General features: G+C 45.0%; 1 protein-coding gene across 1 annotated transcript in view; it reads left to right on the forward strand.

Annotated features, from left to right (window-relative positions):
- The window catches only part of LOC130105728 (tetratricopeptide repeat protein 39B), a 35,362-nt gene that overhangs the window by 1,711 nt on the left and 7,624 nt on the right, over nt 1–26,027 (forward strand). Inside the window, exons 5-15 of the mRNA XM_056271862.1 lie at nt 2,466–2,533; nt 3,488–3,552; nt 4,125–4,230; nt 4,340–4,405; nt 5,131–5,239; nt 6,430–6,497; nt 23,515–23,574; nt 23,656–23,817; nt 23,919–24,010; nt 24,387–24,507; nt 24,693–24,804. Coding sequence (XP_056127837.1) covers nt 2,466–2,533; nt 3,488–3,552; nt 4,125–4,230; nt 4,340–4,405; nt 5,131–5,239; nt 6,430–6,497; nt 23,515–23,574; nt 23,656–23,817; nt 23,919–24,010; nt 24,387–24,507; nt 24,693–24,804 — 1,029 coding nt within the window. The remainder of the gene's footprint in view (nt 1–2,465; nt 2,534–3,487; nt 3,553–4,124; nt 4,231–4,339; nt 4,406–5,130; nt 5,240–6,429; nt 6,498–23,514; nt 23,575–23,655; nt 23,818–23,918; nt 24,011–24,386; nt 24,508–24,692; nt 24,805–26,027) is intronic.

The raw sequence follows: 26,027 nt of genomic DNA on the forward strand, positions 1-26,027 counted from the left end.
GTTCTTTATGTCCTTCAGGCCGTTGATAAGCGGCACTGGTGGAAGGGCGGTAGAAGGCGTAGTACTGATGTAGAGCTGGGTGTCGTCAGCATAGCAGTGGAAGTGTAATCCATGTTTCTGGATGATCATCCCAAGAGGTAGCATGTAGATATTAAAGGGGTCATATAATGGTACATGCACTTTTACAAGGTGATTGCACTGAAATGTGTGTTGGCAGTGCCTGTACACAACCATCATATAATGATAAAAATCCATCCAGTGTTTTTGTTTTAATCTCCTTATGTTTTCCCCTGCCTCAAATCGAGCCGTTCGACCGTGTGACGTCACACGCTCGGAAGCCCCTCCCACGAGTGTTGATTGACAGCAGCGTTTCAACCCAGACCCGCCCTCGCTCGTGAGAGCTGTCAATCATAGTCTGCGCGGACCGGCGCGCTCATTGTTGATATGCTGGAGCACTGTCTATGAGCAGAATGGCTCTAAGCGATTGTGGTGTTCTGTTCTTGGGTGTGATAACGAACACAGTCATTTTAATGTTCCTAAATCCGAACCGCTGAAGACGCAGTGGCTGAGTTTGTTTTCGAAGGGAATATTCCCCACGAGCAACGTCAATGCTCTCATGTTTGCGCGAATCATTTCTCACACCAGACTGTTTTATAAACGAGGGTCAGTATAAAGCTGGATTTGCTAAGAAGCTGCTCCTGAAAAAAAGATCGGTACCAGATATTCGTGTTCCTGCTGAACCTCTAGAACAACTGAAGTGAGTGTAACGTTTTATTAAACTTTATATTAATATATTAATCTTTGTAAATCGCTAGCTGCACGCTTCACAATGAATGCGTCTAAGGTTTACACTCAGGGTACATTACGGCATGTTTTCTATGTATGACGTTCTCAATATAATTCATAATTCCACGTTTATACTGAACAACGCGTTATGGTTATTGTGTTATCGAGTTACAAACGGTGTACGCACAGAACAGAGAGGCGGAGTCAGCAAAGCTCATTATCATTTAAAGTCATATACACTGAAACGGCGTGCTGAAAACAGAGCTGTTTTTGACCGGGAAAAATAAGTGTTTTCTTACAATACTAATGAGAATGTTAAATTAAAGTATATTACAAACTTTAAATTTAGACCCTAAAGAATCATATTAGCTTGTACAAAAATGGCATTATATGACCCCTTTAAATAATAGTAGGCCAAGCACCGATCCTTGTGGCACGCCGTGTAAGACTGGCGCCAGTTCAGAGCAGATGCCCTTAATGCTGGTGTATTGTTGCCTGTTGGTGAGATAGGATTTAAACCAGGAATACACAGTACCAGCGACGCCAATGAGTTCGGAGAGGCGAGTGGGAGACTGTATCGAAGGCTGCAGAGAGGTCTAGAAGAACTAAGATGCTGATATGAGAAGGTCATTTGTGATTTTGATGAGGGCAGTGTCTGTGCTATGATGTGTCTTGAGACCAGATTGAAATGGCTCGTAGAGGTTGTGCTGTAGCATATGCTGGTTGAGTTGGGAAGCCACAGCTCTTTCCAATAACTTGCATATAAAAGGTAGGTTGGAGATTGGGCGGTGTTAGTTTGGGTCATCTTGGTTCAGGCCTGGTTTTTAAGTGTAGGGATCACCTCGGCAGTTTTAAAGCTGGTGGGGACTACCCCAGAAGACAGCGAGGTGTTGATGAGGTTGACCAGTGTGGGTCCCAGAGTTGGAAGACATGCCTTGACCAAGGCAGTCGGCATTGGATCCTGTTTGCTGGTCGTGGCCTTTGCTTTTGACACTAGCTCAAGAACTTTGACAAGAGTTTGTCAAGCAGCGGTGGAGTGGTTGGGTGAGAGGAGCTGGACAGCTGCCGTTGCTGGTGGAGGGTTTCTTCCTTTTATTGGAAGTAATCCAGGAATCTGGAGCATAGGCCAGCAGCGTCAGATGGTTGAGGAGGGTCAGGTGGGCCGAGGAGGCGGTTGATGGTGGAAAAAAGCTGTTGATGTTGTTGGTTGCCAATGAGTGTAGAGTAATGGTTATTTTACGCCTTGGACTGAGCATCTTTATAGCTCTTAACATGGTTGTTGTAGGATACCTGGTGGACAGTGTGGCCAGACTCTTGACAGTACCTCTCCAGCCTCCGCCCTGTGGCCTTCATGAGGAGTTCAGCAGTGAACCAGGGAGCAGGACAGGAGAAGGGGCAGATCGAGTGATCAACAGAGTCCAGACTACGTGACAGGGCCAGGTTCTAGTGATTAACCAAGTCATCAACTGTGCAGTTTGGGGGATGGCTGATAAGATGGCCTGCAAGAGTGTAGGATAATTTATGTATGCACACTTGTTTGATGTTGATCCTTTTCACACACTTCCTGAAACAGAGAACATGTTTCTGTTCAAATACCCCCCCCCCTCCACCTAACTTTACACTTGGCACAATGCAGTCAGTCAGGTCTTACTCGTGTGTGTGTGTGTGTGTGTGTGCAGAGGAGATGCATGCGGAGATCTGCTACGCTGAGTGTTTGCTGCAGAAAGCCACACTAACATTTGTACAGGTCAGTGACCCGTTTCACTTCAGGCCATTGTGTTTACATCGGCTTGACTAATAACTTGGCAACAGTTTTGTTTTATAATACGATACGATACTTCATTAGTAATCCAAACTGAACATGTTACAGCAGCAAAAACACAGACTCGCACACAAACCAATGAAATCAAACAAAATACACACAAAAGATAGCGGTAACACTTTACAATAAGGTTCATTAGTTAACTACATTAGTTACCATGAACTAATAATGAACTTCATTTCTACAGCATTCAGTAATCTAATACATCATTAAAATGCGCCATGTGTCCGGCTATTCATATTACTAAACCATGCCTAAAACATTCAAATCTAAGAATATGTCTTCTATGTGTTTCAATTATCAGAATATCAGTGAAATACTATTATAGTTGTTATTAATATTTTAACTAGCTTAGTTTTCTATGTTGTATTTTATTTTATTTCAGTTTTATTTCATTTCAAGTTATGGAAATGTTTTTTTTTTATGTTTGTTGTTTCAGGTTTAGTTAACAGGAATATTCCTGCTTGGCAAATAATCTTTTCTTGTTTTAAGCATAAATCTAATACATTTTAGTGAAGTTGAAAACAAGAAAAACTCTTTGCTCAGTGTTTCTTCTCTTTAGATGCTTCACTGGAAAACACAACACACATATTGAGTTATTAGAAAATCATTTTTATGCAGTGAAGTAAAATAATATTAACAACAAAACATTTGCCAGAGGAATAAATAATATATTGTTGCAATAATAAATCAAGATTTATGAAAGCTTGTTTCCACCACATAATCAAAAAAAGGCAATTGCAAGTTTATTTGCAATTCTGAGAAAAAAAGTCAATCAAGACAAGCTTGCAATTGTTTGGGAAACAAGCTTCTATAATATTAAAAAATATGAAATATAAGACAAATATCACATTCATCACTGCCTTCTGTTTATTTCAGGATGAAAACATGATCAGTTTTATTAAAGGAGGAATCAAAGTACGCACAAGTTATCAAATTTACAAGTGAGTCTGAAATCAACAATTAATGGATGGTTGTTGCCTGAATTAAAAATATGATTTAATATACTGCATGAAAGCTGTACAAATATTATATTTGTATTATTAAAAAAAATCAATTATTGCATATAAGCAACTGTTATATATTATTATATTTTACTATAATATATTATATAATATAAAATTCAATTCACGTTTATTTGTATAGCGCTTTTCACAGTACAAATCGTTTCAAAGCAGCTTTACAGAAGTGCATATGTCTGAGTTATGATTTCAGAAATGTACACAGTTAGCGAAAAATGTATTAATTTAAACAATGTAATAATTTAAGGCAGAAACAGTGAGCTCATTGAAGTAATGCATACTTGTTTGTTAAATGATTGACATTTATCTAATAATATTTAATAACATTTAAAATAATAGAATTTATACTAATATATGGTAATTTAATATAATAATTGATATTATATTATTTTTTTGTGAACAACTGTTTTCAATAAATAATCATTTTAGTGCAAATCGAGATAAAATACATTAGAGCATATACATCTTGTGTGTGTGTGTGTGTGTGTGTTTAGGGACTGCCAGAGTGTGTCGAACATGCCTCAGGGAGTGGGCGGAGACCGCGAGGCCTTCAGACAGTTTGAGGGCGGAGTCAAGCTGGGGATTGGCTCCTTCAACCTGGTCAGTTCATGGGACAGGAAGTGCAGAAATTACCCTGTCATTGTGCATGTGGATAAACTAGTAAATCTCCCCTTGAAGTGATGCTTGAACTCTGACCTGTGTGTGTCAGATGCTGTCTTTACTGCCGGCACGAATCCTTCGACTGCTGGAGTTCATCGGCTTCTCAGGGAACCGAGTGAGTAACTAGAGGAGAAAGAAATGAAGCTTTCCGGAGCACTTGAAACTTCACATGTTAAACCAAATACAAATGTTTTATTGAAGATGTAGTCTAGTCTAGAGGTCGACCGAGATGGGTTGTTCTCTGGCCGATGCCGATATTTAGAAATCAAGGCGGGCGATTTTTTTTTTTTTTTTTTTTTTTTTGGCCGGTTTTCAGCTCATAAAATCTAACCATTAATAAGTAGTGAAACAGAAAATTGCTTAAATTAAACATTTATTGAACAACACAAGCCTCTCCAATCAGTGCACTTGTAATCTTATCGTTCCTGGGAATCTGTTTAGTTTAGCGGAGATTGACTCCTGACAGCAAAATGCAAATATTTGCACGAGTTTCTAACATTTACAGATGAAGAATAGTGAAATGTAAGTTATGCACTGAGGAAAGCACCACATCTCAAACACGTTAAACAGCGCCAGTATCTGTCAGTCAGTCATGTTTTAATATAAAGCTTGTCCCATGTTTATAAACAACAGTATTGTCTCATTCCATATTGTTTATTAAAAACATATTGATATAGCGTACAAACTCAATATGGCTCTAGTGTCTAAGGAAGAGTTTACTATCCGCTCGCTGTGAGACGCGGCAATCTGGGTGTGTGTTGCTCACTAATCGGTCGACCTCTACTGTAATACACACACACACACACACACACACTAACGGGTGCTGTTTCCCTCCTGCAGGAGTTCGGTCTGTCTCAGCTGCGGGACGGCGCCGCTGGTCACAGTCTCAGATCGATCCTGTGTGTGCTGACGCTGCTCTTCTACAACACTTACGTCTCTCTGATACTCGGTAACCAACGCTGAAACACACTTTTGGTTACAGAGGAAAACTGGGCTTCAGATGGGATCTAAAATCAGCTATATATATATTTATATTCACTATGTTTCCAAAAGTTTTTGTTTGGTGGAGGGGGGGTTATGGTGTGGGGTTGTTTTCAGGGCTTGGCCCTTTAGTTCCAGTGAAAGGAACTCTTAATGCACATTTTGGACCGTTTCATGCTCCCTCCCAACAGTTTAGTGACGTTCCTGTCCCAGCATGACTGCGCTCCAGTGCCAAAGCAGGTCCATAAACACATGGATGAGGAGTTTGGTGTGAGAGAACCCAAGACCTTTTGGCAATATAGTGTATATATCAGTGTGTTTTATTAATATTTTGAATTAGCTTTTTTATATAAATTTTTATATGGTTAATTTTAGTCAAATTTTTAGTAATTTCATTGTGCTTTTGTCAGTTTATGTATTTTTTAATTGCTATTTAAGTTTCATGTATTTATATTTCAGTTCTAGTTTTAGTTAGTTTTTATTTATTTCCAGTTAATAATTTTAGTGCTTCAACTTAAACTTATTTCAGTTTATTGGCAAGTCAACATTTCAATTTTTTGTTTTGTTTTTTGTTTTTCATTAAATATTTTATTTAATTTCATCTTAATTTTAATTGAATTTAAACACACTCTCTCTTATTTTGACAATAATAACCCTGATTTATATATATTTGAAATGTCTGTATAGTTATTATTGTTTATTTCAGTGTATTATTCAGAAATAATATAACAGTACAACTGTAAAATTACAATACTAATAATTTGTTTTTAGTATTGTCTTAATTTCTTCAATTTCAAACAATTAACAAGCTTTTATTTATTTATTTTAGATATTTTGTTATAATGAATTTTTTATTTCACTTTTAGTTTTATTAGTACATCAAGTTAAACTAAGTGAAAATGAGAAATGATGCAATGGCGAGTTTTTTTAATAATATATTCATTTCAGTTGAATATATATAATAATATATAAATAATATATTTCATATTTATTTACTTTCGACGCTTCCAGTCTGAAAATCGGGGCAAAAATCATGTGTTGTATATACCAGACTTCACTTGAATCTTGAATCTGCCGTGTTTGTGTTTATTGTGAAGTTGTCCTGTTCGTGCAGCTGCTGTTTGTGTCGTAATACTGAGTGTTTATTGTGTGTTTCAGGCACTGGGGAGGGAAACCTGGTGGAGGCCGAAGCTCTGCTGGAGCCGTACATAGAGAGATTTCCTCGAGTGAGAACCTCAACACACACACACAGATGCGTGCAGGGCTCCCTGTTTTGTGGCGGCTTTGATACATTTAACAAAATATGATGCAAATATGATGCTTGGAGCCCCGGACAATCGCACAGAGACTCACAAACACACACACACACACACACGCACACAGACACACACGCACTCTCTCACTCATACTCACACACTCACTCACTGACACACACACACACACACTCACTCAATCCCACACACACTCACTTTCCTCAATGCACTGCAAGCTCACACTCAGCCCCGCCTAGATATTTGAAAGCCATGCCCACATCTGAACATCCAATTAGTCTCAGCCTCAGATGTCACGCCCACGGAACGCTGGCTAAACGTCTGATGCATATGGTACACTTAACTGGAAACACTTCAGGAATGTCGAAGTCGTCATCTGATTGGTTGAATTTTATCGGATTTCCGGGGGGCGCGAGTGTCGCGTTTATTTTCGGTCCGCCGGGAAACAAAGCGCAGACGTGTGATTGCGGAAGAAAAACTGTTGTGTTTACATGAGTGACAATGAGCATTTATCAAGATCAGCTTAACGTAGGATTCTCAAAAGTATGCGCGGTTCACGGCATAGACTCTTGAAGTTTTCTTCTCCTTCTTTGATTTTCTATGCTGACTGACTTGTTGCACGCCGGTCTGTTGTTGTGGGGACATTTCCACGCCCCGAAACGTGACTCTGAACGAAACGAACTGTATTTGGGTGTTTGACATGTCGGTCAAACGGCCTTATGGGCGCGCCTTGGCCAAAGAAAGCTGCTATGAATTCCAAACCTTCAGTTACAATAATCCGTTACTGTTTCAATAATCCGTTACTGTTTCAGTTTCAATAATCCGTTACTGTTACAATAATCCGTTACTGTTACAATAATCCGTTACTGTTTCAATAATCCGTTACTGTTTCAGTTTCAATAATCCGTTACTGTTACAATAATCCGTTACTGTTACAATAATCCGTTACTGTTTCAATAATCCGTTACTGTTTCAATAATCCGTTACTGTGTTTCAATAATCCGTTACTGTTTCAATAATCCGTTACTGTTTCAATAATCCGTTACTGTTACAATAATCCGTTACTGTGTTACAATAATCCGTTACTGTTTCAATAATCCGTTACTGTGTTACAATAATCTGTTACTCTGTTTCAATAATCCGTTACTGTTACAATAATCCGTTACTGTGTTACAATAATCCGTTACTGTTTCAATAATCCGTTACTGTTACAATAATCCGTTACTGTTTCAATAATCCGTTACTGTTACAATAATCCGTTACTGTTACAATAATCCGTTACTGTTACAATAATCCGTTACTGTTTCAATAATCCGTTACTGTGTTACAATAATCCGTTACTGTTTCAATAATCCGTTACTGTTACAATAATCCGTTACTGTTACAATAATCCGTTACTGTTACAATAATCCGTTACTGTTTCAATAATCCGTTACTGTTACAATAATCCGTTACTGTTACAATAATCCGTTACTGTTTCAATAATCCGTTACTGTGTTACAATAATCCGTTACTGTTTCAATAATCCGTTACTGTTACAATAATCCGTTACTGTTACAATAATCCGTTACTGTTACAATAATCCGTTACTGTTTCAATAATCCGTTACTGTTACAATAATCCGTTACTGTGTTACAATAATCCGTTACTGTTTCAATAATCCGTTACTGTTACAATAATCCGTTACTGTTTCAATAATCCGTTACTGTTACAATAATCCGTTACTGTTACAATAATCCGTTACTGTTTCAATAATCCGTTACTGTGTTACAATAATCCGTTACTGTTTCAATAATCCGTTACTGTTACAATAATCCGTTACTGTTACAATAATCCGTTACTGTTACAATAATCCGTTACTGTTTCAATAATCCGTTACTGTTTCAATAATCCGTTACTGTTTCAATAATCCGTTACTGTTACAATAATCCGTTACTGTTACAATAATCCGTTACTGTTACAATAATCCGTTACTGTTTCAATAATCCGTTACTGTTTCAATAATCCGTTACTGTTTCAATAATCCGTTACTGTTACAATAATCCGTTACTGTTACAATAATCCGTTACTGTGTTACAATAATCCGTTACTTCAATAATCCGTTACTGTGTTACAATAATCTGTTACTCTGTTTCAATAATCCGTTACTGTTACAATAATCCGTTACTGTGTTACAATAATCCGTTACTGTTACAATAATCCGTTACTGTTTCAATAATCCGTTACTGTTACAATAATCCGTTACTCTGTTTCAATAATCCGTTACTGTTTCAATAATCCGTTACTGTGTTACAATAATCCGTTACTGTTACAATAATCCTTTACTGTTTCAATAATCCGTTACTGTGTTTCAGTAATCCGTTACTGTTACAATAATCCGTTACTGTGTTACAATAATCCGTTACTGTTTCAATAATCCGTTACTGTGTTACAATAATCCGTTACTGTTACAATAATCCGTTACTGTGTTACAATAATCTGTTACTCTGTTTCAGTAATCCGTTACTGTTTCAATAATCCGTTACTGTGTTACAATAATCTGTTACTCTGTTTCAGTAATCCGTTACTGTTACAATAATCTGTTACTGTGTTACAATAATCTGTTACTCTGTTTCAGTAATCCGTTACTGTTTCAATAATCCGTTACTCTGTTTCAGTAATCCGTTACTGTTACAATAATCTGTTACTGTGTTACAATAATCTGTTACTCTGTTTCAGTAATCCGTTACTGTTTCAATAATCCGTTACTCTGTTTCAGTAATCCGTTACTGTTACAATAATCTGTTACTGTGTTACAATAATCTGTTACAATAATCCGTTACTGTTACAATAATCCGTTACTGTGTTACAATAATCTGTTACTCTGTTTCAGTAATCCGTTACTGTTTCAATAATCCGTTACTCTGTTTCAGTAATCCGTTACTGTTACAATAATCTGTTACTGTGTTACAATAATCCGTTACTGTGTTTCAGTAATCCGTTACTGTTACAATAATCCGTTACTGTTACAATAATCCGTTACTGTGTTACAATAATCCGTTACTGTTTCAATAATCCGTTACTGTGTTACAATAATCCGTTACTGTTACAATAATCCGTTACTGTGTTACAATAATCCGTTACTGTTTCAATAATCCGTTACTGTGTTACAATAATCCGTTACTGTTACAATAATCCGTTACTGTGTTACAATAATCTGTTACTGTGTTACAATAATCTGTTACTCTGTTACAATAATCCGTTACTGTTACAATAATCCGTTACTGTGTTACAATAATCTGTTACTCTGTTTCAGTAATCCGTTACTGTTTCAATAATCCGTTACTGTGTTACAATAATCCGTTACTGTGTTACAATAATCTGTTACTCTGTTACAATAATCCGTTACTGTTACAATAATCCGTTACTGTGTTACAATAATCCGTTACTCTGTTTCAGTAATCCGTTACTGTTACAATAATCTGTTACTGTGTTACAATAATCCGTTACTCTCTTTAGGCCGTCACGTTAGGCCAGCGGTCCGCGAGCTGCTTAAAAGGTAGTCCGTGATAGGAGGTCAGCGGAACGCTGCGCGCCGCCCCCTAGATGATTTTTCGGGGGCCGGCCGACCGCGCCCGGCCGCAGGGGGGGACCGACGGGGCGGGCCAGAGGCGTCGCCTCGGGCCGGGGGGCCTCGGGGGCCCCGCGGGAGCCCGACGAAATTCGGCCCCCTCGCTCGCAATACGGGCATCGGCCACAGGGGGGCGACTCGCCGACCGCCTGCAGTCGTTTCGACGCGCGCCGAACAGGTTGCAGGCGGGCGCCCACGGAGCGCACGCGCCTACCCCTGACCGCCTTTTCGGGAAATTCCCTGACCACACCCACCGTCCACTGAGCGCCCTTTCGTCCCAAAGACAGCCTGTGACCGCCCCCTGACCACGCCCACTGACACAAACAGCCTATTCGTCCCCCTGACCGCCTTTGTGACAGCAAACGGCCTGTTCGCCCACGGGCAATCTAAGAGACGGCCCGGGGCCCCGCCCACTGACACGAACAGCTCATTCGTCCCCCTGACCGCCTGTGTGACAGCGAACGGCCTGTTCGCCCACGGGCAATCTAAGAGACGGCCCGGGGCCCCGCCCACTGACACGAACAGCTCATTCGTCCCCCTGACCACCTGTGTGACAACGAACGGCCTGTTCGCCCACGGGCAATCTAAGAGACGGCCCGGGGCCCCGCCCACTGACACAAACAGCTCATTCGTCCCCCTGACCGCCTGTGTGACAGCGAACGGCCTGTTCGCCCACGGGCAATCTAAGAGACGGCCCGGGGCCCCGCCCACTGACACGAACAGCTCATTCGTCCCCCTGACCGCCTGTGTGACAGCGAACGGCCTGTTCGCCCACGGGCAATCTAAGAGACGGCCCGGGGCCCCGCCCACTGACACAAACAGCCTATTCGTCCCCCTGACCGCCTGTGTGACAGCGAACGGCCTGTTCGCCCACGGGCAATCTAAGAGACGGCCCGGGGCCCAGCCCACTGACACGAACAGCTCATTCGTCCCCCTGACCTCCTGTGTGACAGCGAACGGCCTGTTGGCCAACGGGCAATCTAAGAGACGGCCCGGGGCCCCACCCACTGACACGAACAGCTCATTCGTCCCCCTGACCACCTGTGTGACAACGAACGGCCTGTTCGTCCACCACCACCACCACCGGGTGTATCTCGGGAACCAAGCCGAGTTGGAGCTCCAAACTCCGGGCCAGAGTATGGAGCCCCAAGTCGGCTTAGCTCCCGAGATACATCCGGTCAAATTCGGCATCCCACCTGTAGCTTGATAAGTTACACACTGGCCTTCAGCACATATGCTGAAATCCCCAATTCCTTACAGGGATTCACCGGCTGAAAATGTCTAACACTATGCACAATTATTGGCTGTAATGTACATGAGTGTGTTGTGGTGTGTCCCCTGAGTTGTGTACAGTAGGTTTGACCACATAAAACCACTGTCCTATAGGGCCTCTGTCAAATAAGTTGAAGGTGGGCAAAGTAAGGGCCCACCTGTAACTGATTTGACAGGGTCCCTTTGTGCACTCCGTGGTCAATGCATTAATAGGTCATATTTCATAATTATACATGTTTTATTACTCTAAACAGCCAGTACAGTGCACAGGGAAGACAATCCAACATGTTGGGGTACTTTACAGTTCACAATTATGCATTATTAGACTTAAATGGACATGTCCACGGAGTGCACAAAGGGGCCCTGTCGAACAAGTTACAGGTGGGCCCTTACTTTGCCCACCTGTAACTTATTCGACAGGGCCCCTTTGTGCACTCCGTGGTCAATGCATTAATAGGTCATGTTTCGTAATTATAAATGTTTTATTACTCTAAACAGCCAGTACAGTGCACAGGGAAGACAATCCAACATGTTGGGGTACTTTACAGTTCACAATTATGCATTATTAGACTTAAATGGACATGTCCACGGAGTGCACAAAGGGGCCCTGTCGAACAAGTTACAGGTGGGCCCTTACTTTGCCCACCTGTAACTTATTCGACAGGGCCCCTTTGTGCACTCCGTGGTCAATGCATTAATAGGTCATGTTTCGTAATTATAAATGTTTTATTACTCTAAACAGCCAGTACAGTGCACAGGGAAGACAATCCAACATGTTGGGGTACTTTACAGTTCATAATTATGCATTATAAGCCTTAAAACGACATGTCCACGGAGTGCACAAAGGGGCCCTGTCAAATAAGTTACAGTTGGTATGTTTTTTTATATTTTGAGGTCATGGTTGATAAAAATGAATAAAATTGATTAAATATCAATTTTAGGTTCATCTTTGGGCCCCCCTGAGCAATTAGCAGCCTTCAGAACCCAGAAATCCCACTGTCCATGAACAGCCTGAATTTTTGAATGGTATAAGTTGCAGGTGGAACGTCCAGATCTCAGCCTCTGGACAGAATTTGGAGATGAAACCTGCACTCCTGTGCTCATCTGGGCACGCCCTGTCCCTGGTGTGAATTTCAAAGAGATTGGAGAAACTTGAAAATTCGACCCAAAAAATCTCAAAGGGGTATCCCTTGGAGAATTTTTCAGTCAGATTTTCAAGTTTCTCCAAACTCCCTGAAATGCACAGCACTGTCGGGGCACGTCCAGACAAGGGCAGGAGTGCAGGTTTCAGCTCCCAATTCTGTCCAGAGGCTGAGATCTGGACGTTCCACCTGCAACTTATACCATTCAAAAATTCAGGCTGTTCATGGACAGTGGAATTTCTGGGTTCTGAAGGCTGCAAATCGCTCAGGGGGGCCCACAGATGAACCTAAAATTGATATTTAATCAATTTTATTCATTTTTATCAACCTTGACCTCAAAATATAAAAAAACATACCAACCGTAACTTATTTGACAGGGCCCCTTTGTGCACTCCGTGGTCAATGCATTAATAGGTCATAATTCGTGATTTTTAATGTTTTTATTACTTAAAAATAGAGTACAGTGCACAGGGAATACAATCCAACACGTTGGGGTACTTTAGAGTTCACAATTATGCATTATTAGCCTTAAATGGGCATGTCCACGGAGTGCACAAAGGGGCCCTGTCGAATAAGTTACAGGTGTCAGGTTCCACTTGTAACTTGTTTGACAGGGCCCCTTAATGCACTCCGTGGTCAATGCATTAATAGGTCATATTTCGTAAATATGAATATATATTATTACTTACAATATCCAGTAAAGTGCACAGGAAAGACATTCAAACACGTTGGGGTACTTTAGAGTTCACAATTATGCATTATTAGCCTTAAAACGACATGTCCACGGAGTGCACAAAGGGGCCCTGTCGAATAAGTTACAGGTGTCAGGTTCCACTTGTAACTTGTTTGACAGGGCCCCTTAATGCACTCCGTGGTCAATGCATTAATAGGTCATATTTCGTAAATATGAATATATATTATTACTTACAATATCCAGTAAAGTGCACAGGAAAGACATTCAAACACGTTGGGGTACTTTAGAGTTCACAATTATGCATTATTAGCCTTAAAACGACATGTCCACGGAGTGCACAAAGGGGCCCTGTCGAATAAGTTACAGGTGTCAGGTTCCACTTGTAACTTGTTTGACAGGGCCCCTTAATGCACTCCGTGGTCAATGCATTAATAGGTCATATTTCATAATTATACATGTTTTATTTCTCTAAACAGCCAGTACAGTGCACAGGGAAGACAATCCAACATGTTGGGGTACTTTACAGTTTATAATTATGCAATATTAGCCATAAAATGACATGTCCACGGAGTGCACAAAGGGGCCCTGTCAAATAAGTTACAGGTGGAAGGTTCACCAAACGCCTATGAAAATGAATGGGATAAGTTGCACGTGTCAGTGGCTCCCGTGCGGCCCCCGGGGGTCCGAGGGGCCCCAAACTCGTCAAAAAGTTGCGTCACGTGGCCCTCTGCGACATACCGAGCGGGCGAGGTCGAGACGCGCCAAGTTTATTTTTAGCTATTTTTTATGCACCTCTCTGTCTCACATTGATCTCTATAGGAGCACATGTCTGCTAGGGTCAATTCAGCAGTTAGAATCAGAGGGCCTATTAGGCTCAGGAAGCATCTAGAGCCACGAAACTCTGGGGCCCGATTCGGGGGCCCGTGGCGGTCGTCCGTGGCGAATCTCGAGGTCCTGCGACCTTTTGACCCCCTTGAGCGGCTGTTTGTTTGACGTCCCACGTGCGACTTGTTCCATGGGGCTGTTGGTGGCCAATTAGCGTGAAAAAAAGTCAGAGGGACACGGAACTTTAGAACCCGTCCCCGGGGCCCGTGACGAGACGCGTGTGTCAGTTTCGGGCCGATCGGGCCTTTCCAACAAGCCGCTTTGCTGGAACCCACACTTGGAACCGATCTAGAACCACCAAATCCAGGATCTAGAACCGGGGGCCCCCGGACTACCGCCGTGCCGAGTTTGGGGCCGCTGCGACCTTTCGACCCCTTTTGGCCCCCGTTTGTTTGACGGCCCACGTGCAACTTGTTCCATGGGGCTGTTGGTGGCCAATTAGCGCCAAAAAAGGTCAGAGGGACGCGGAACTCTAGGGCCCGTCCCAGGGGCCCGTGACGGGACGCATACGTCAGTTTCGGGCCGATCGGACCTTTCTGTCCACCCTTCGGCGAGCACATGGTCCGATTAATGGCCGCCCTCTCTCACACATAGACATACATGCAGTCAGAGTGAACCAAAGTGAGGAGATTTTTGCACTGCAAAAACACACACTTGGAACCGATCTAGAACCCTGCGACCCGGGATCTAGAACCGGGGGCCCCTCGACTACCAGGGCGGGGAATTTGGAGGCGGTGCGACCTTTCGACCCCTGCATTTCCGCCCGCCCACGTGCAACTTGTTCAATGCAAACTTCACAGGCGCTTCCCGGTCAAGGGGGTCTTTTTTCGGGCAAACGAGCTGTTTCGGACACGGAACTCTAGAACCCGTCCCCGGGGCCCGTGGTGGGACGCATACGTCAGTTTCGGGACAATCGGGCGTTTCCTTCAAACCGTTTGGCCGAAACACATACCTAGAACCGATCTAGAACCGCGCGACCCGTGATCTAGAACCGGGGGCCCCCGGACTAGCGCCGTGCCGAGTTTGGGGCCCCTGCGACCTTTCGACCCCTTTTGGCCCCCCTTTGTTTGACGGCCCACGTGCAACTTGTTCCATGGGGCTGTTGGTGGCCAATTAGCGCGAAAAAAGGTCAGAGGGACACGGAACTCTAGAACCCGTCCCAGGGGCCCGTGAGGGGACACATAAGTCAGTTTCGGGTCGATCGGACCTTTCTGTCACACGTTCCACGAAACACCTGTGAAAATGAATGGGATAAGTTGCAAGTGTCAGTGGCCCCTGTTCGGCCCCCGGGGGTCCAACGGGCCCCAAACACTGCGTGCCGGGCCCCCGAACGACATATCAGGAGGACGGGTCTCTAGAACTCAGGGCTCATTTTTTTTCCACACTTGTTCAAGTTTCTCTCAAAAGCATCTTGCACTCATAGTGAGCTCATAGACTGACATTCCCTCTCGAAGGGTCAAACTGAAAACACACTCGGAACCGATCTAGAACCCGGCGACCCGGGATCTAGAACCGGGGGCCCCCGGACTACCACCGTGTCGAGTTTGGGGCCGCTGCGACCTTTCGACCCCTTTTGGCCCCCGTTTGTTTGACGGCCCACGTGCAACTTGTTCCATGGGGCTGTTCGTGGCCAATTAGCGCGAAAAAAAGTCAGAGGGACGCGGAACTCTAGAACCCGTCCCCGGGGCCCGTGGCGGGACGCATACGTCAGTTTCGGGACAATCGGGCGTTTCCTTCAAACCGTTTGGCCGAAACACATACCTAGAACCGATCTAGAACCGCGCGACCCGTGATCTAGAACCGGGGGCCCCCGGACTAGCGCCGTGCCGAGTTTGGGGCCCCTGCGACCTTTCGACCCCTTTTGGCCCCCCTTTGTTTGACGGCCCACGTGCAACTTGTTCCATGGGGCTGTTGGTGGCCAATTAGCGCGAAAAAAGGTCAGAGGGACACGGAACTCTAGAACCCGTCCCAGGGGCCCGTGAGGGGACACATAAGTCAGTTTCGGGTCGATCGGACCTTTCTGTCACACGTTCCACGAAACACCTGTGAAAATGAATGGGATAAGTTGCAAGTGTCAGTGGCCCCTGTTCGGCCCCCGGGGGTCCAACGGGCCCCAAACACTGCGTGCCGGGCCCCCTCGGGCCCCCGAACGACATATCAGGAGGACGGGTCTCTAGAACTCAGGGCTCATTTTTTTTCCACACTTGTTCAAGTTTCTCTCAAAAGCATCTTGCACTCATAGTGAGCTCATAGACTGACATTCCCTCTCGAAGGGTCAAACTGAAAACACACTCGGAACCGATCTAGAACCCGGCGACCCGGGATCTAGAACCGGGGGCCCCCGGACTACCACCGTGTCGAGTTTGGGGCCGCTGCGACCTTTCGACCCCTTTTGGCCCCCGTTTGTTTGACGGCCCACGTGCAACTTGTTCCATGGGGCTGTTCGTGGCCAATTAGCGCGAAAAAAAGTCCGAGGGACGCGGAACTCTAGAACCCGTCCCCGGGGCCCGTGGCGGGACGCATACGTCAGTTTCGGGACAATCGGGCGTTTCCTTCAAACCGTTTGGCCGAAACACATACCTAGAACCGATCTAGAACCGCGCGACCCGTGATCTAGAACCGGGGGCCCCCGGACTAGCGCCGTGCCGAATTTGGGGCCCCTGCGACCTTTCGACCCCTTTTGGCCCCCCTTTGTTTGACGGCCCACGTGCAACTTGTTCCATGGGGCTGTTGGTGGCCAATTAGCGCGAAAAAAGGTCAGAGGGACACGGAACTCTAGAACCCGTCCCAGGGGCCCGTGAGGGGACACATAAGTCAGTTTCGGGTCGATCGGACCTTTCTGTCACACGTTCCACGAAACACCTGTGAAAATGAATGGGATAAGTTGCAAGTGTCAGTGGCCCCTGTTCGGCCCCCCGAGGTCCCACGGGCCCCAAACGCTGCGTGCCGGGCCCCCTCGGGCCCCCGAACGACATATCAGGGGGACGGGTCTCCAGAACTCAGGGCTCATTTTTTTCCCTCCCTTGTTCAAGTTTCTCTCAAAAGCATCTTGCACTCATAGTGAGCTCATAGACTGACATTCCCTCTCGAAGGGTCAAACTGAAAACACACTCGGAACCGATCTAGAACCCGGCGACCCGGGATCTAGAACCGGGGGCCCCCGGACTACCACCGTGTCGAGTTTGGGGCCGCTGCGACCTTTCGACCCCTTTTGGCCCCCGTTTGTTTGACGGCCCACGTGCAACTTGTTCCATGGGGCTGTTGGTGGCCAATTAGCGCGAAAAAAAGTCAGAGGGACGCGGAACTCTAGAACCCGTCCCCGGGGCCCGTGACGAGACGCGTGTATCAGTTTCGGGCCGATCGGGCCTTTCCAACAAGCCGTTTTGCTGAAACCCATACTTAGAACCGATCTAGAACCACCAAATCCATTATCTAGAACCGGGGGCCCCCGGACTACCGCCGTGCCGAGTTTGGGGCCGCTGCGACCTTTCGACCCCTTTTGGCCCCCGTTTGTTTGACGGCCCACGTGCAACTTGTTCCATGGGGCTGTTGGTGGCCAATTAGCGCCAAAAAAGGTCAGAGGGACGCGGAACTCTAGGGCCCGTCCCAGGGGCCCGTGACGGGACGCATACGTCAGTTTCGGGCCGATCGGACCTTTCTGTCCACCCTTCGGCGAGCACATGGTCCGATTAATGGCCGCCCTCTCTCACACATAGACATACATGCAGTCAGAGTGAACCAAAGTGAGGAGATTTTTGCACTGCAAAAACACACACTTGGAACCGATCTAGAACCCTGCGACCCGGGATCTAGAACCGGGGGCCCCTCGACTACCAGGGCGGGGAATTTGGAGGCGGTGCGACCTTTCGACCCCTGCATTTCCGCCCGCCCACGTGCAACTTGTTCAATGCAAACTTCACAGGCGCTTCCCGGTCAAGGGGGTCTTTTTTCGGGCAAACGAGCTGTTTCGGACGCGGAACTCTAGAACCCGTCCCCGGGGCCCGTGGCGGGACGCATACGTCAGTTTCGGGACAATCGGGCGTTTCCTTCAAACTGTTTGGCCGAAACACATACCTAGAACCGATCTAGAACCGCGCGACCCGTGATCTAGAACCGGGGGCCCCCGGACTACCGCCGTGCCGAGTTTGGGGCCCCTGCGACCTTTCGACCCCTTTTGGCCCCCCTTTGTTTGACGGCCCACGTGCAACTTGTTCCATGGGGCTGTTGGTGGCCAATTAGCGCGAAAAAAGGTCAGAGGGACACGGAACTCTAGAACCCGTCCCAGGGGCCCGTGAGGGGACACATAAGTCAGTTTCGGGCCGATCGGACCTTTCTGTCACACGTTCCACGAAACACCTGTGAAAATGAATGGGATAAGTCGCACGTGTCAGTGGCCCCTGTTCGGCCCCCCGAGGTCCCACGGGCCCCAAACGCTGCGTGCCGGGCCCCCTCGGGCCCCCGAACGACATATCAGGGGGACGAGTCTCTAGAACTCAGGGCTCATTTTTTTGCCTCCCTTGTTCAAGTTTCTCTCAAAAGCATCTTGCACTCATAGTGAGCTCATAGACTGACATTCCCTCTCGAAGGGTCAAACTGAAAACACACTCGGAACCGATCTAGAACCCTGCGACCCGGGATCTAGAACCGGGGGCCCCCGGACTACCACCGTGTCGAGTTTGGGGCCGCTGCGACCTTTCGACCCCTTTTGGCCCCTGTTTATGTGACTTCCCACGTGCAACTTGTTCCATGGGGCTGTTGGTGGCCAATTAGCGTGAAAAAAGGTCCGAGGGACGCGGAACTTTAGAACCCGTCCCCGGGGCCCGTGACGAGACGCGTGTGTCAGTTTCGGGCCGATCGGGCCTTTCCAACAAGCCGCTTTGCTGGAACCCACACTTAGAACCGATCTAGAACCACCAAATCCAGGATCTAGAACCGGGGGCCCCCGGACTACCGCCGTGCCGAGTTTGGGGCCGCTGCGACCTTTCGACCCCTTTTGGCCCCCGTTTGTTTGACGGCCCACGTGCAACTTGTTCCATGGGGCTGTTGGTGGCCAATTAGCGCGAAAAAAGGTCAGAGGGACGCGGAACTCTAGAACCCGTCCCAGGGGCCCGTGACGGGACGCATACGTCAGTTTCAGGCCGATCGGACCTCTCTGTCCACCCTTCGAGGAGCACGTGGCCTGAGACTAAGACCATGGTGAAGTTCGGGTGGTCAGGGGACCCCCCAGGCACTCCGTGGCAATGAAGAAGAGGATAGGTTGTTAGGGGTCAAAAAAGGCTCCTCGTGGTACTGAGGAAGACTGTGGTGAAGTTCAGGTGGTTAGGGGACCCCCCAGGCACTCCGTGGCAATGAAGAAGAGGACAGGTGGTTAGGGGTCGAAAAAGGCTCCCCGTGGCACTGAGGAAGACTGTGGTGAAGTTCAGGTGGTTAGGGGACCCCATAGGCACTCCGTAGCAATGAAGAAGAGGACAGGCGTTTAGGGGTCGAAACAGGCACTTCGTGGACCACGAGGAAGACTATGGTGAAGTTTGGGTGGTTAGGGGACCCCACAGGCACTTCGTGGCGATGAAGGAGAGAAAAGGTAGTTAGGGGTCGAAATAGGCCCTCCGTGGCACTGAGGAGGACTATGGTGAAGAGCAGGTAGTTGGCGGACCCCAAAAGCACTTGGTGGACCACCCAGTAGTGCACTGGCACCCCTATAGGCTACCACACAGAGCCTATGTTAATTTATGCTGATTTTGGCTACTTTATATGCGATTTCGGAAAGAGTACCACTCACCATCCGAATAAGCAGGATCTGGCGTCCTTTTCGAGCACGCGGACTTCGGAGTGCATATGATGACGATGGCAACTTAAATGAATGGGAAAATTCCCACAGACAGCCTGGGTTCCCTTACTGTGTTTCAGTAATCCGTTACTGTTACAATAATCCGTTACTGTTACAATAATCGTTACTGTTACAATAATCCGTTACTGTTACAATAATCCGTTACTGTGTTACAATAATCCGTTACTGTTTCAATAATCCGTTACTGTGTTACAATAATCCGTTACTGTTACAATAATCCGTTACTGTGTTTCAATAATCCGTTACTGTTTCAATAATCCGTTACTGTGTTACAATAATCCGTTACTGTTACAATAATCCGTTACTGTTACAATAATCTGTTACTGTGTTACAATAATCCGTTACTGTTACAATAATCTGTTACTTTGTTTCAATAATCCGTTACTGTTACAATAATCCGTTACTGTTACAATAATCCGTTACTGTGTTACAATAATCTGTTACTCTGTTTCAGTAATCCGTTACTGTTTCAATAATCCGTTACTCTGTTTCAGTAATCCGTTACTGTTACAATAATCTGTTACTGTGTTACAATAATCTGTTACTCTGTTTCAGTAATCCGTTACTGTTACAATAATCTGTTACTGTGTTTCAATAATCCGTTACTGTGTTTCAGTAATCCGTTACTGTTACAATAATCCGTTACTGTTACAATAATCCGTTACTGTTACAATAATCCGTTACTGTGTTACAATAATCCGTTACTGTTACAATAATCCGTTACTGTGTTACAATAATCCGTTACTGTTACAATAATCCATTACTGTGTTACAATAATCTGTTACTCTGTTTCAGTAATCCGTTACTGTTTCAATAATCCGTTACTGTGTTACAATAATCCGTTACTGTGTTACAATAATCTGTTACTCTGTTACAATAATCCGTTACTGTTACAATAATCCGTTACTGTTTCAATAATCCCTTACTGTGTTACAATAATCCGTTACTGTTACAATAATCCATTACTGTGTTACAATAATCTGTTACTCTGTTTCAGTAATCCGTTACTGTTTCAATAATCCGTTACTGTGTTACAATAATCCGTTACTGTGTTACAATAATCTGTTACTCTGTTACAATAATCCGTTACTGTTACAATAATCCGTTACTGTTACAATAATCCGTTACTCTGTTTCAGTAATCCGTTACTGTTACAATAATCTGTTACTGTGTGACAATAATCCGTTACTGTGTTTCAGTAATCCGTTACTGTTACAATAATCCGTTACTGTTACAATAATCCGTTACTGTGTTACAATAATCCGTTACTCTGTTTCAGTAATCCGTTACTGTTACAATAATCCGTTACTGTTACAGTAATCCGTTACTGTGTTACAATAATCCGTTGCTCTGTTTCAGTAATCCGTTACTGTTACAGTAATCCGTTACTCTGTTTCAATAATCCGTTACTGTTTCAATAACCGTTACTGTTACAATAATCCGTTACTGTTTCAATAACCCGTTACTGTTACAATAATCCGTTACTGTGTTACAATAATCCGTTACTGTGTTACAATAATCCGTTACTGTTACAATAATCCGTTACTCTGTTACAATAATCCGTTACTGTGTTACAATAATCCGTTACTCTGTTTCAGTAATCCGTTACTGTTACAATAATCTGTTACTGTGTTACAATAATCCGTTACTGTGTTTCAGTAATCCGTTACTGTTACAATAATCGTTACTGTTACAATAATCCGTTACTGTTACAATAATCCGTTACTGTTACAATAATCCGTTACTGTGTTACAATAATCCGTTACTGTTTCAATAATCCGTTACTGTGTTACAATAATCCGTTACTGTTACAATAATCCGTTACTGTGTTTCAATAATCCGTTACTGTTTCAATAATCCGTTACTGTGTTACAATAATCCGTTACTGTTACAATAATCCGTTACTGTTACAATAATCTGTTACTGTGTTACAATAATCCGTTACTGTTACAATAATCTGTTACTCTGTTTCAATAATCCGTTACTGTTACAATAATCCGTTACTGTTACAATAATCCGTTACTGTTACAATAATCCGTTACTGTGTTACAATAATCTGTTACTCTGTTTCAGTAATCCGTTACTGTTTCAATAATCCGTTACTCTGTTTCAGTAATCCGTTACTGTTACAATAATCTGTTACTGTGTTACAATAATCTGTTACTCTGTTTCAGTAATCCGTTACTGTTACAATAATCTGTTACTGTGTTACAATAATCCGTTACTGTGTTTCAGTAATCCGTTACTGTTACAATAATCCGTTACTGTTACAATAATCCGTTACTGTTACAATAATCCGTTACTGTGTTACAATAATCCGTTACTGTTACAATAATCCGTTACTGTGTTACAATAATCCGTTACTGTTTCAATAATCCCTTACTGTGTTACAATAATCCGTTACTGTTACAATAATCCATTACTGTGTTACAATAATCTGTTACTCTGTTTCAGTAATCCGTTACTGTTTCAATAATCCGTTACTCTGTTTCAGTAATCCGTTACTGTTACAATAATCTGTTACTGTGTTACAATAATCTGTTACTCTGTTACAATAATCCGTTACTGTTACAATAATCTGTTACTGTGTTACAATAATCTGTTACTCTGTTTCAATAATCCGTTACTGTTACAATAATCCGTTACTGTTACAATAATCCGTTACTGTGTTACAATAATCCGTTACTCTGTTTCAGTAATCCGTTACTGTTACAATAATCCGTTACTGTTACAGTAATCCGTTACTGTGTTACAATAATCCGTTGCTCTGTTTCAGTAATCCGTTACTGTTACAGTAATCCGTTACTCTGTTTCAATAATCCGTTACTGTTTCAATAACCGTTACTGTTACAATAATCCGTTACTGTTTCAATAACCCGTTACTGTTACAATAATCCGTTACTGTGTTACAATAATCCGTTACTGTGTTACAATAATCCGTTACTGTTACAATAATCCGTTACTCTGTTACAATAATCCGTTACTGTGTTACAATAATCCGTTACTGTTACAATAATCCGTTACTCTGTTCAGTAATGCGTTACTGTTACAATAACCCGTTACTGTTTCAATAATCCGTTACTGTTTTAATAACCCGTTACTGTTACAATAATCCGTTACTGTTTCAATAACCCGTTACTGTTAGAATAATCCGTTACTCTGTTCAGTAATGCGTTACTGTTACAATAATCCGTTACTCTGTTCAGTAATGCGTTACTGTTACAATAACCCGTTACTGTTTCAATAATCCGTTACTGTTTCAATAACCCGTTACTGTTTCAATAACCCGTTACTGTTTCAATAACCCGTTACTGTTACAATAATCCGTTACTGTGTTACAATAATCCGTTACTGTGTTACAATAATCCGTTACTGTGTTACAATAATCCGTTACTGTTACAATAATCCGTTACTCTGTTCAGTAATGCGTTACTGTTTCAATAATCCGTTACTCTGTTCAGTAATGCGTTACTCTGTTTCCTGCTGATCACGAGCAGCTCAACTCTGTGTTTGTGTTCCAGGGCTCCATCATCCTGTTTTACTCCGCTCGGATCGCCCTACTGAGGGGAAACTTCGAGAAGGTGAGGGTGTGTGACGCGTGTGCTCATGTGTGCAGCCGTGGCTCGTGTGGTAATGTGTGAGTGTGTGTGTGAATCCCTCAGGCGGTGGTGAAGTTCCAGGAGTGTATCGCGACGCAGCAGCAGTGGCGTCAGGTGCATCATCTGTGTTACTGGGAGCTGATGTGGTGCCACTCCTTCCAGCAACAGTGGACCGATGCGTACCGATACGCTGATCTACTGTGCAGAGAGAGCCGCTGGTCTAAGGTAACACACACACGCTCGGTTACACACACTCACTCACACACTCACACACAGACGACACTTTCCCGAAACATGATGAGTGAGCGTGTGTTGGTTGGTTTCAGGCCATCTACGTGTATCAGAAAGCTGCTATTCTGAGCATGATGTCGGAGGAGGAGGTGAAGGTGACCGGAGAGAGCATCGTGGATCTGTTCAGGTGTGTCTCTCGTGTCTCTGGTGTTCCTCAGGCAGGTGGAGGGACTGAAGCTGTGTGTGTGTGTGTGTGTGGCTGATGCTATGGTGTTCCTCAGGCAGGTGGAGGGACTGAAGCTGTGTGTGTGTGTGTGTGTGTGTGTGTTTATATTACATTGTGGGGACCAAATGTCCCCACAAGTATAGTAAAACCTGAAATCACCTACATTGTGGGGACCAGCCAGCGGTCCCCATGAGGAAAACGGCGTATAAATCACACTAAGTAATGTTTTTTGAAAATGTAAAAATGCAGAAAGTTGTGTGTGATGGGCAGGTTTAGGGATAGGGGCAGTGTGTGTGTGTGTGTGTGTGTGTGTGGCTGATGCTATGGTGTTCCTCAGGCAGGTGGAGGGACTGAAGCAGCGTTTGGCCGGGAAGTCCATCCCTACGGAAAAGTTTGCCGTGAGGAAATCCCGGAGATACTCGGCGGCCGTGCCTGTCAAGCTGGTGATTCCTGCGCTGGTGCGTCACACACACACATACACACTCACTCACTCACACACACTCACTTACTCACACACACACACACGCACACTCTCTCTCACTCACTCACACACTCACTCACTCACACACAGACACACACACAACGAATAAACACAAGTAAATCAAGAGAGCAGGAAGTCATGCATCTATGGTTCCTCACACAGGAAATGATGTACGTGTGGAACGGCTTCACCATCGTTGGGAAACGAGCGGATTATACAGAGAGTTTACTGGTGACCATCGAGCGAGCGGAGGAGCAGCTGCGCAACGATCCCAGTGAGTCCAGATCAGATTAAAGGAGGAGTTCACTTCAGAATCAAAATATCCTGATAATTTACGTAATCCAAGATGTTCATGTCTTTCTTTCTTCAGTCAGTTGAAAAGAAATTAAGGTTTTTGAGGAAAACATTCCAGGATTTTTCTCCTTATAGTGACTGCAATGGGGTCCAACAGGTCGAAGGTCCAAATGTGAGTTTCACTGCAGCTTCAAAGTCTCGACACGATCCAGCCGAGGAATACGCGTGTTCCGGTCCATCAGTGCACGTGGCACCAGGACGCCCTAGGCCGGAGGTCGATGATCGACTTTGTAGTCGTTTAATCCGACTGTATGTCTTGGACACTCGGGTGAAGAGAGGGGCGGTGCTGTCCACTGATCACCACCTGGTGGTGAGTTGGATCCGATGGTGGGGGAGGAAGCTGGACAGACTCGGCAGACCAAGCGTACTGTAAGGGTCTGCTGGGTACGTTTGGCCGAGTCTCCTGTCAGAGAGATCTTCAACTCCCACCTCCGGCTGAGCTTTGACCGGATCCCGAGGGAGGCTGGAGATATTGAGTCCGAGTGGACCATGTTCTCCACCTCCATTGTCGACGCGGCTGCTCGGAGCTGTGGCCGTAAGGTCTCCAGTCCCTGTCAATGTGGCAATCCCCGAACCCGGACACCGCAAGTAAGAGATGCCATCCAGAGCTGAAGAAGGAGTCCTATCAGGCCTGGCTGGCTTGTGGGACTCCTGAGGCAGCTGACGGGTATCGGCAGGCCAAGCGGACATGGGTCAGCCTGGCCTGGGAGGAGTTCGGTGAGGCCATGGAGAAGGACTACCGGCTGGCCTCGAAGAGATTCTGGCAAACCGTCCGGCGCCTCAGGAGAGGGAAGCAGTGCCCCACCAACGCTGTTTACAGTGGAGGAGGGCAGCTGTTGACCTCAACTGGGGATGTCGTCGGACGGTGGAAGGAATACTACACCGACATGTCTTCCATTGAGGAAGCACAGGCCGAGGGCTCGGAGAGGGACTCGTCCATCACCCTAGCTGAAGTCACCGAGGTAGTCAAGAAGCTCCTCGGTGGTAGGCACCAGGGGTGGATGAGATCCGCCCTGAGTACCTCAAGTCTCTGGATGTTGTGGGGCTGTCTTGGTTAACACGCCTCTGCAGCATTGCGTGGCGGTCGGGGACAGTGCCTCTGACCGGGGTGGTGGTGCCTCTTTTCAAGAAGGGGGACCGGAG

Source organism: Rhinichthys klamathensis, unplaced genomic scaffold (genome assembly GCF_029890125.1).
Source record: "Rhinichthys klamathensis goyatoka isolate OS25496 unplaced genomic scaffold, OSU_Roscu_1.1 h1tg000326l_1, whole genome shotgun sequence".
Taxonomy (NCBI): domain Eukaryota; kingdom Metazoa; phylum Chordata; class Actinopteri; order Cypriniformes; family Leuciscidae; genus Rhinichthys; species Rhinichthys klamathensis.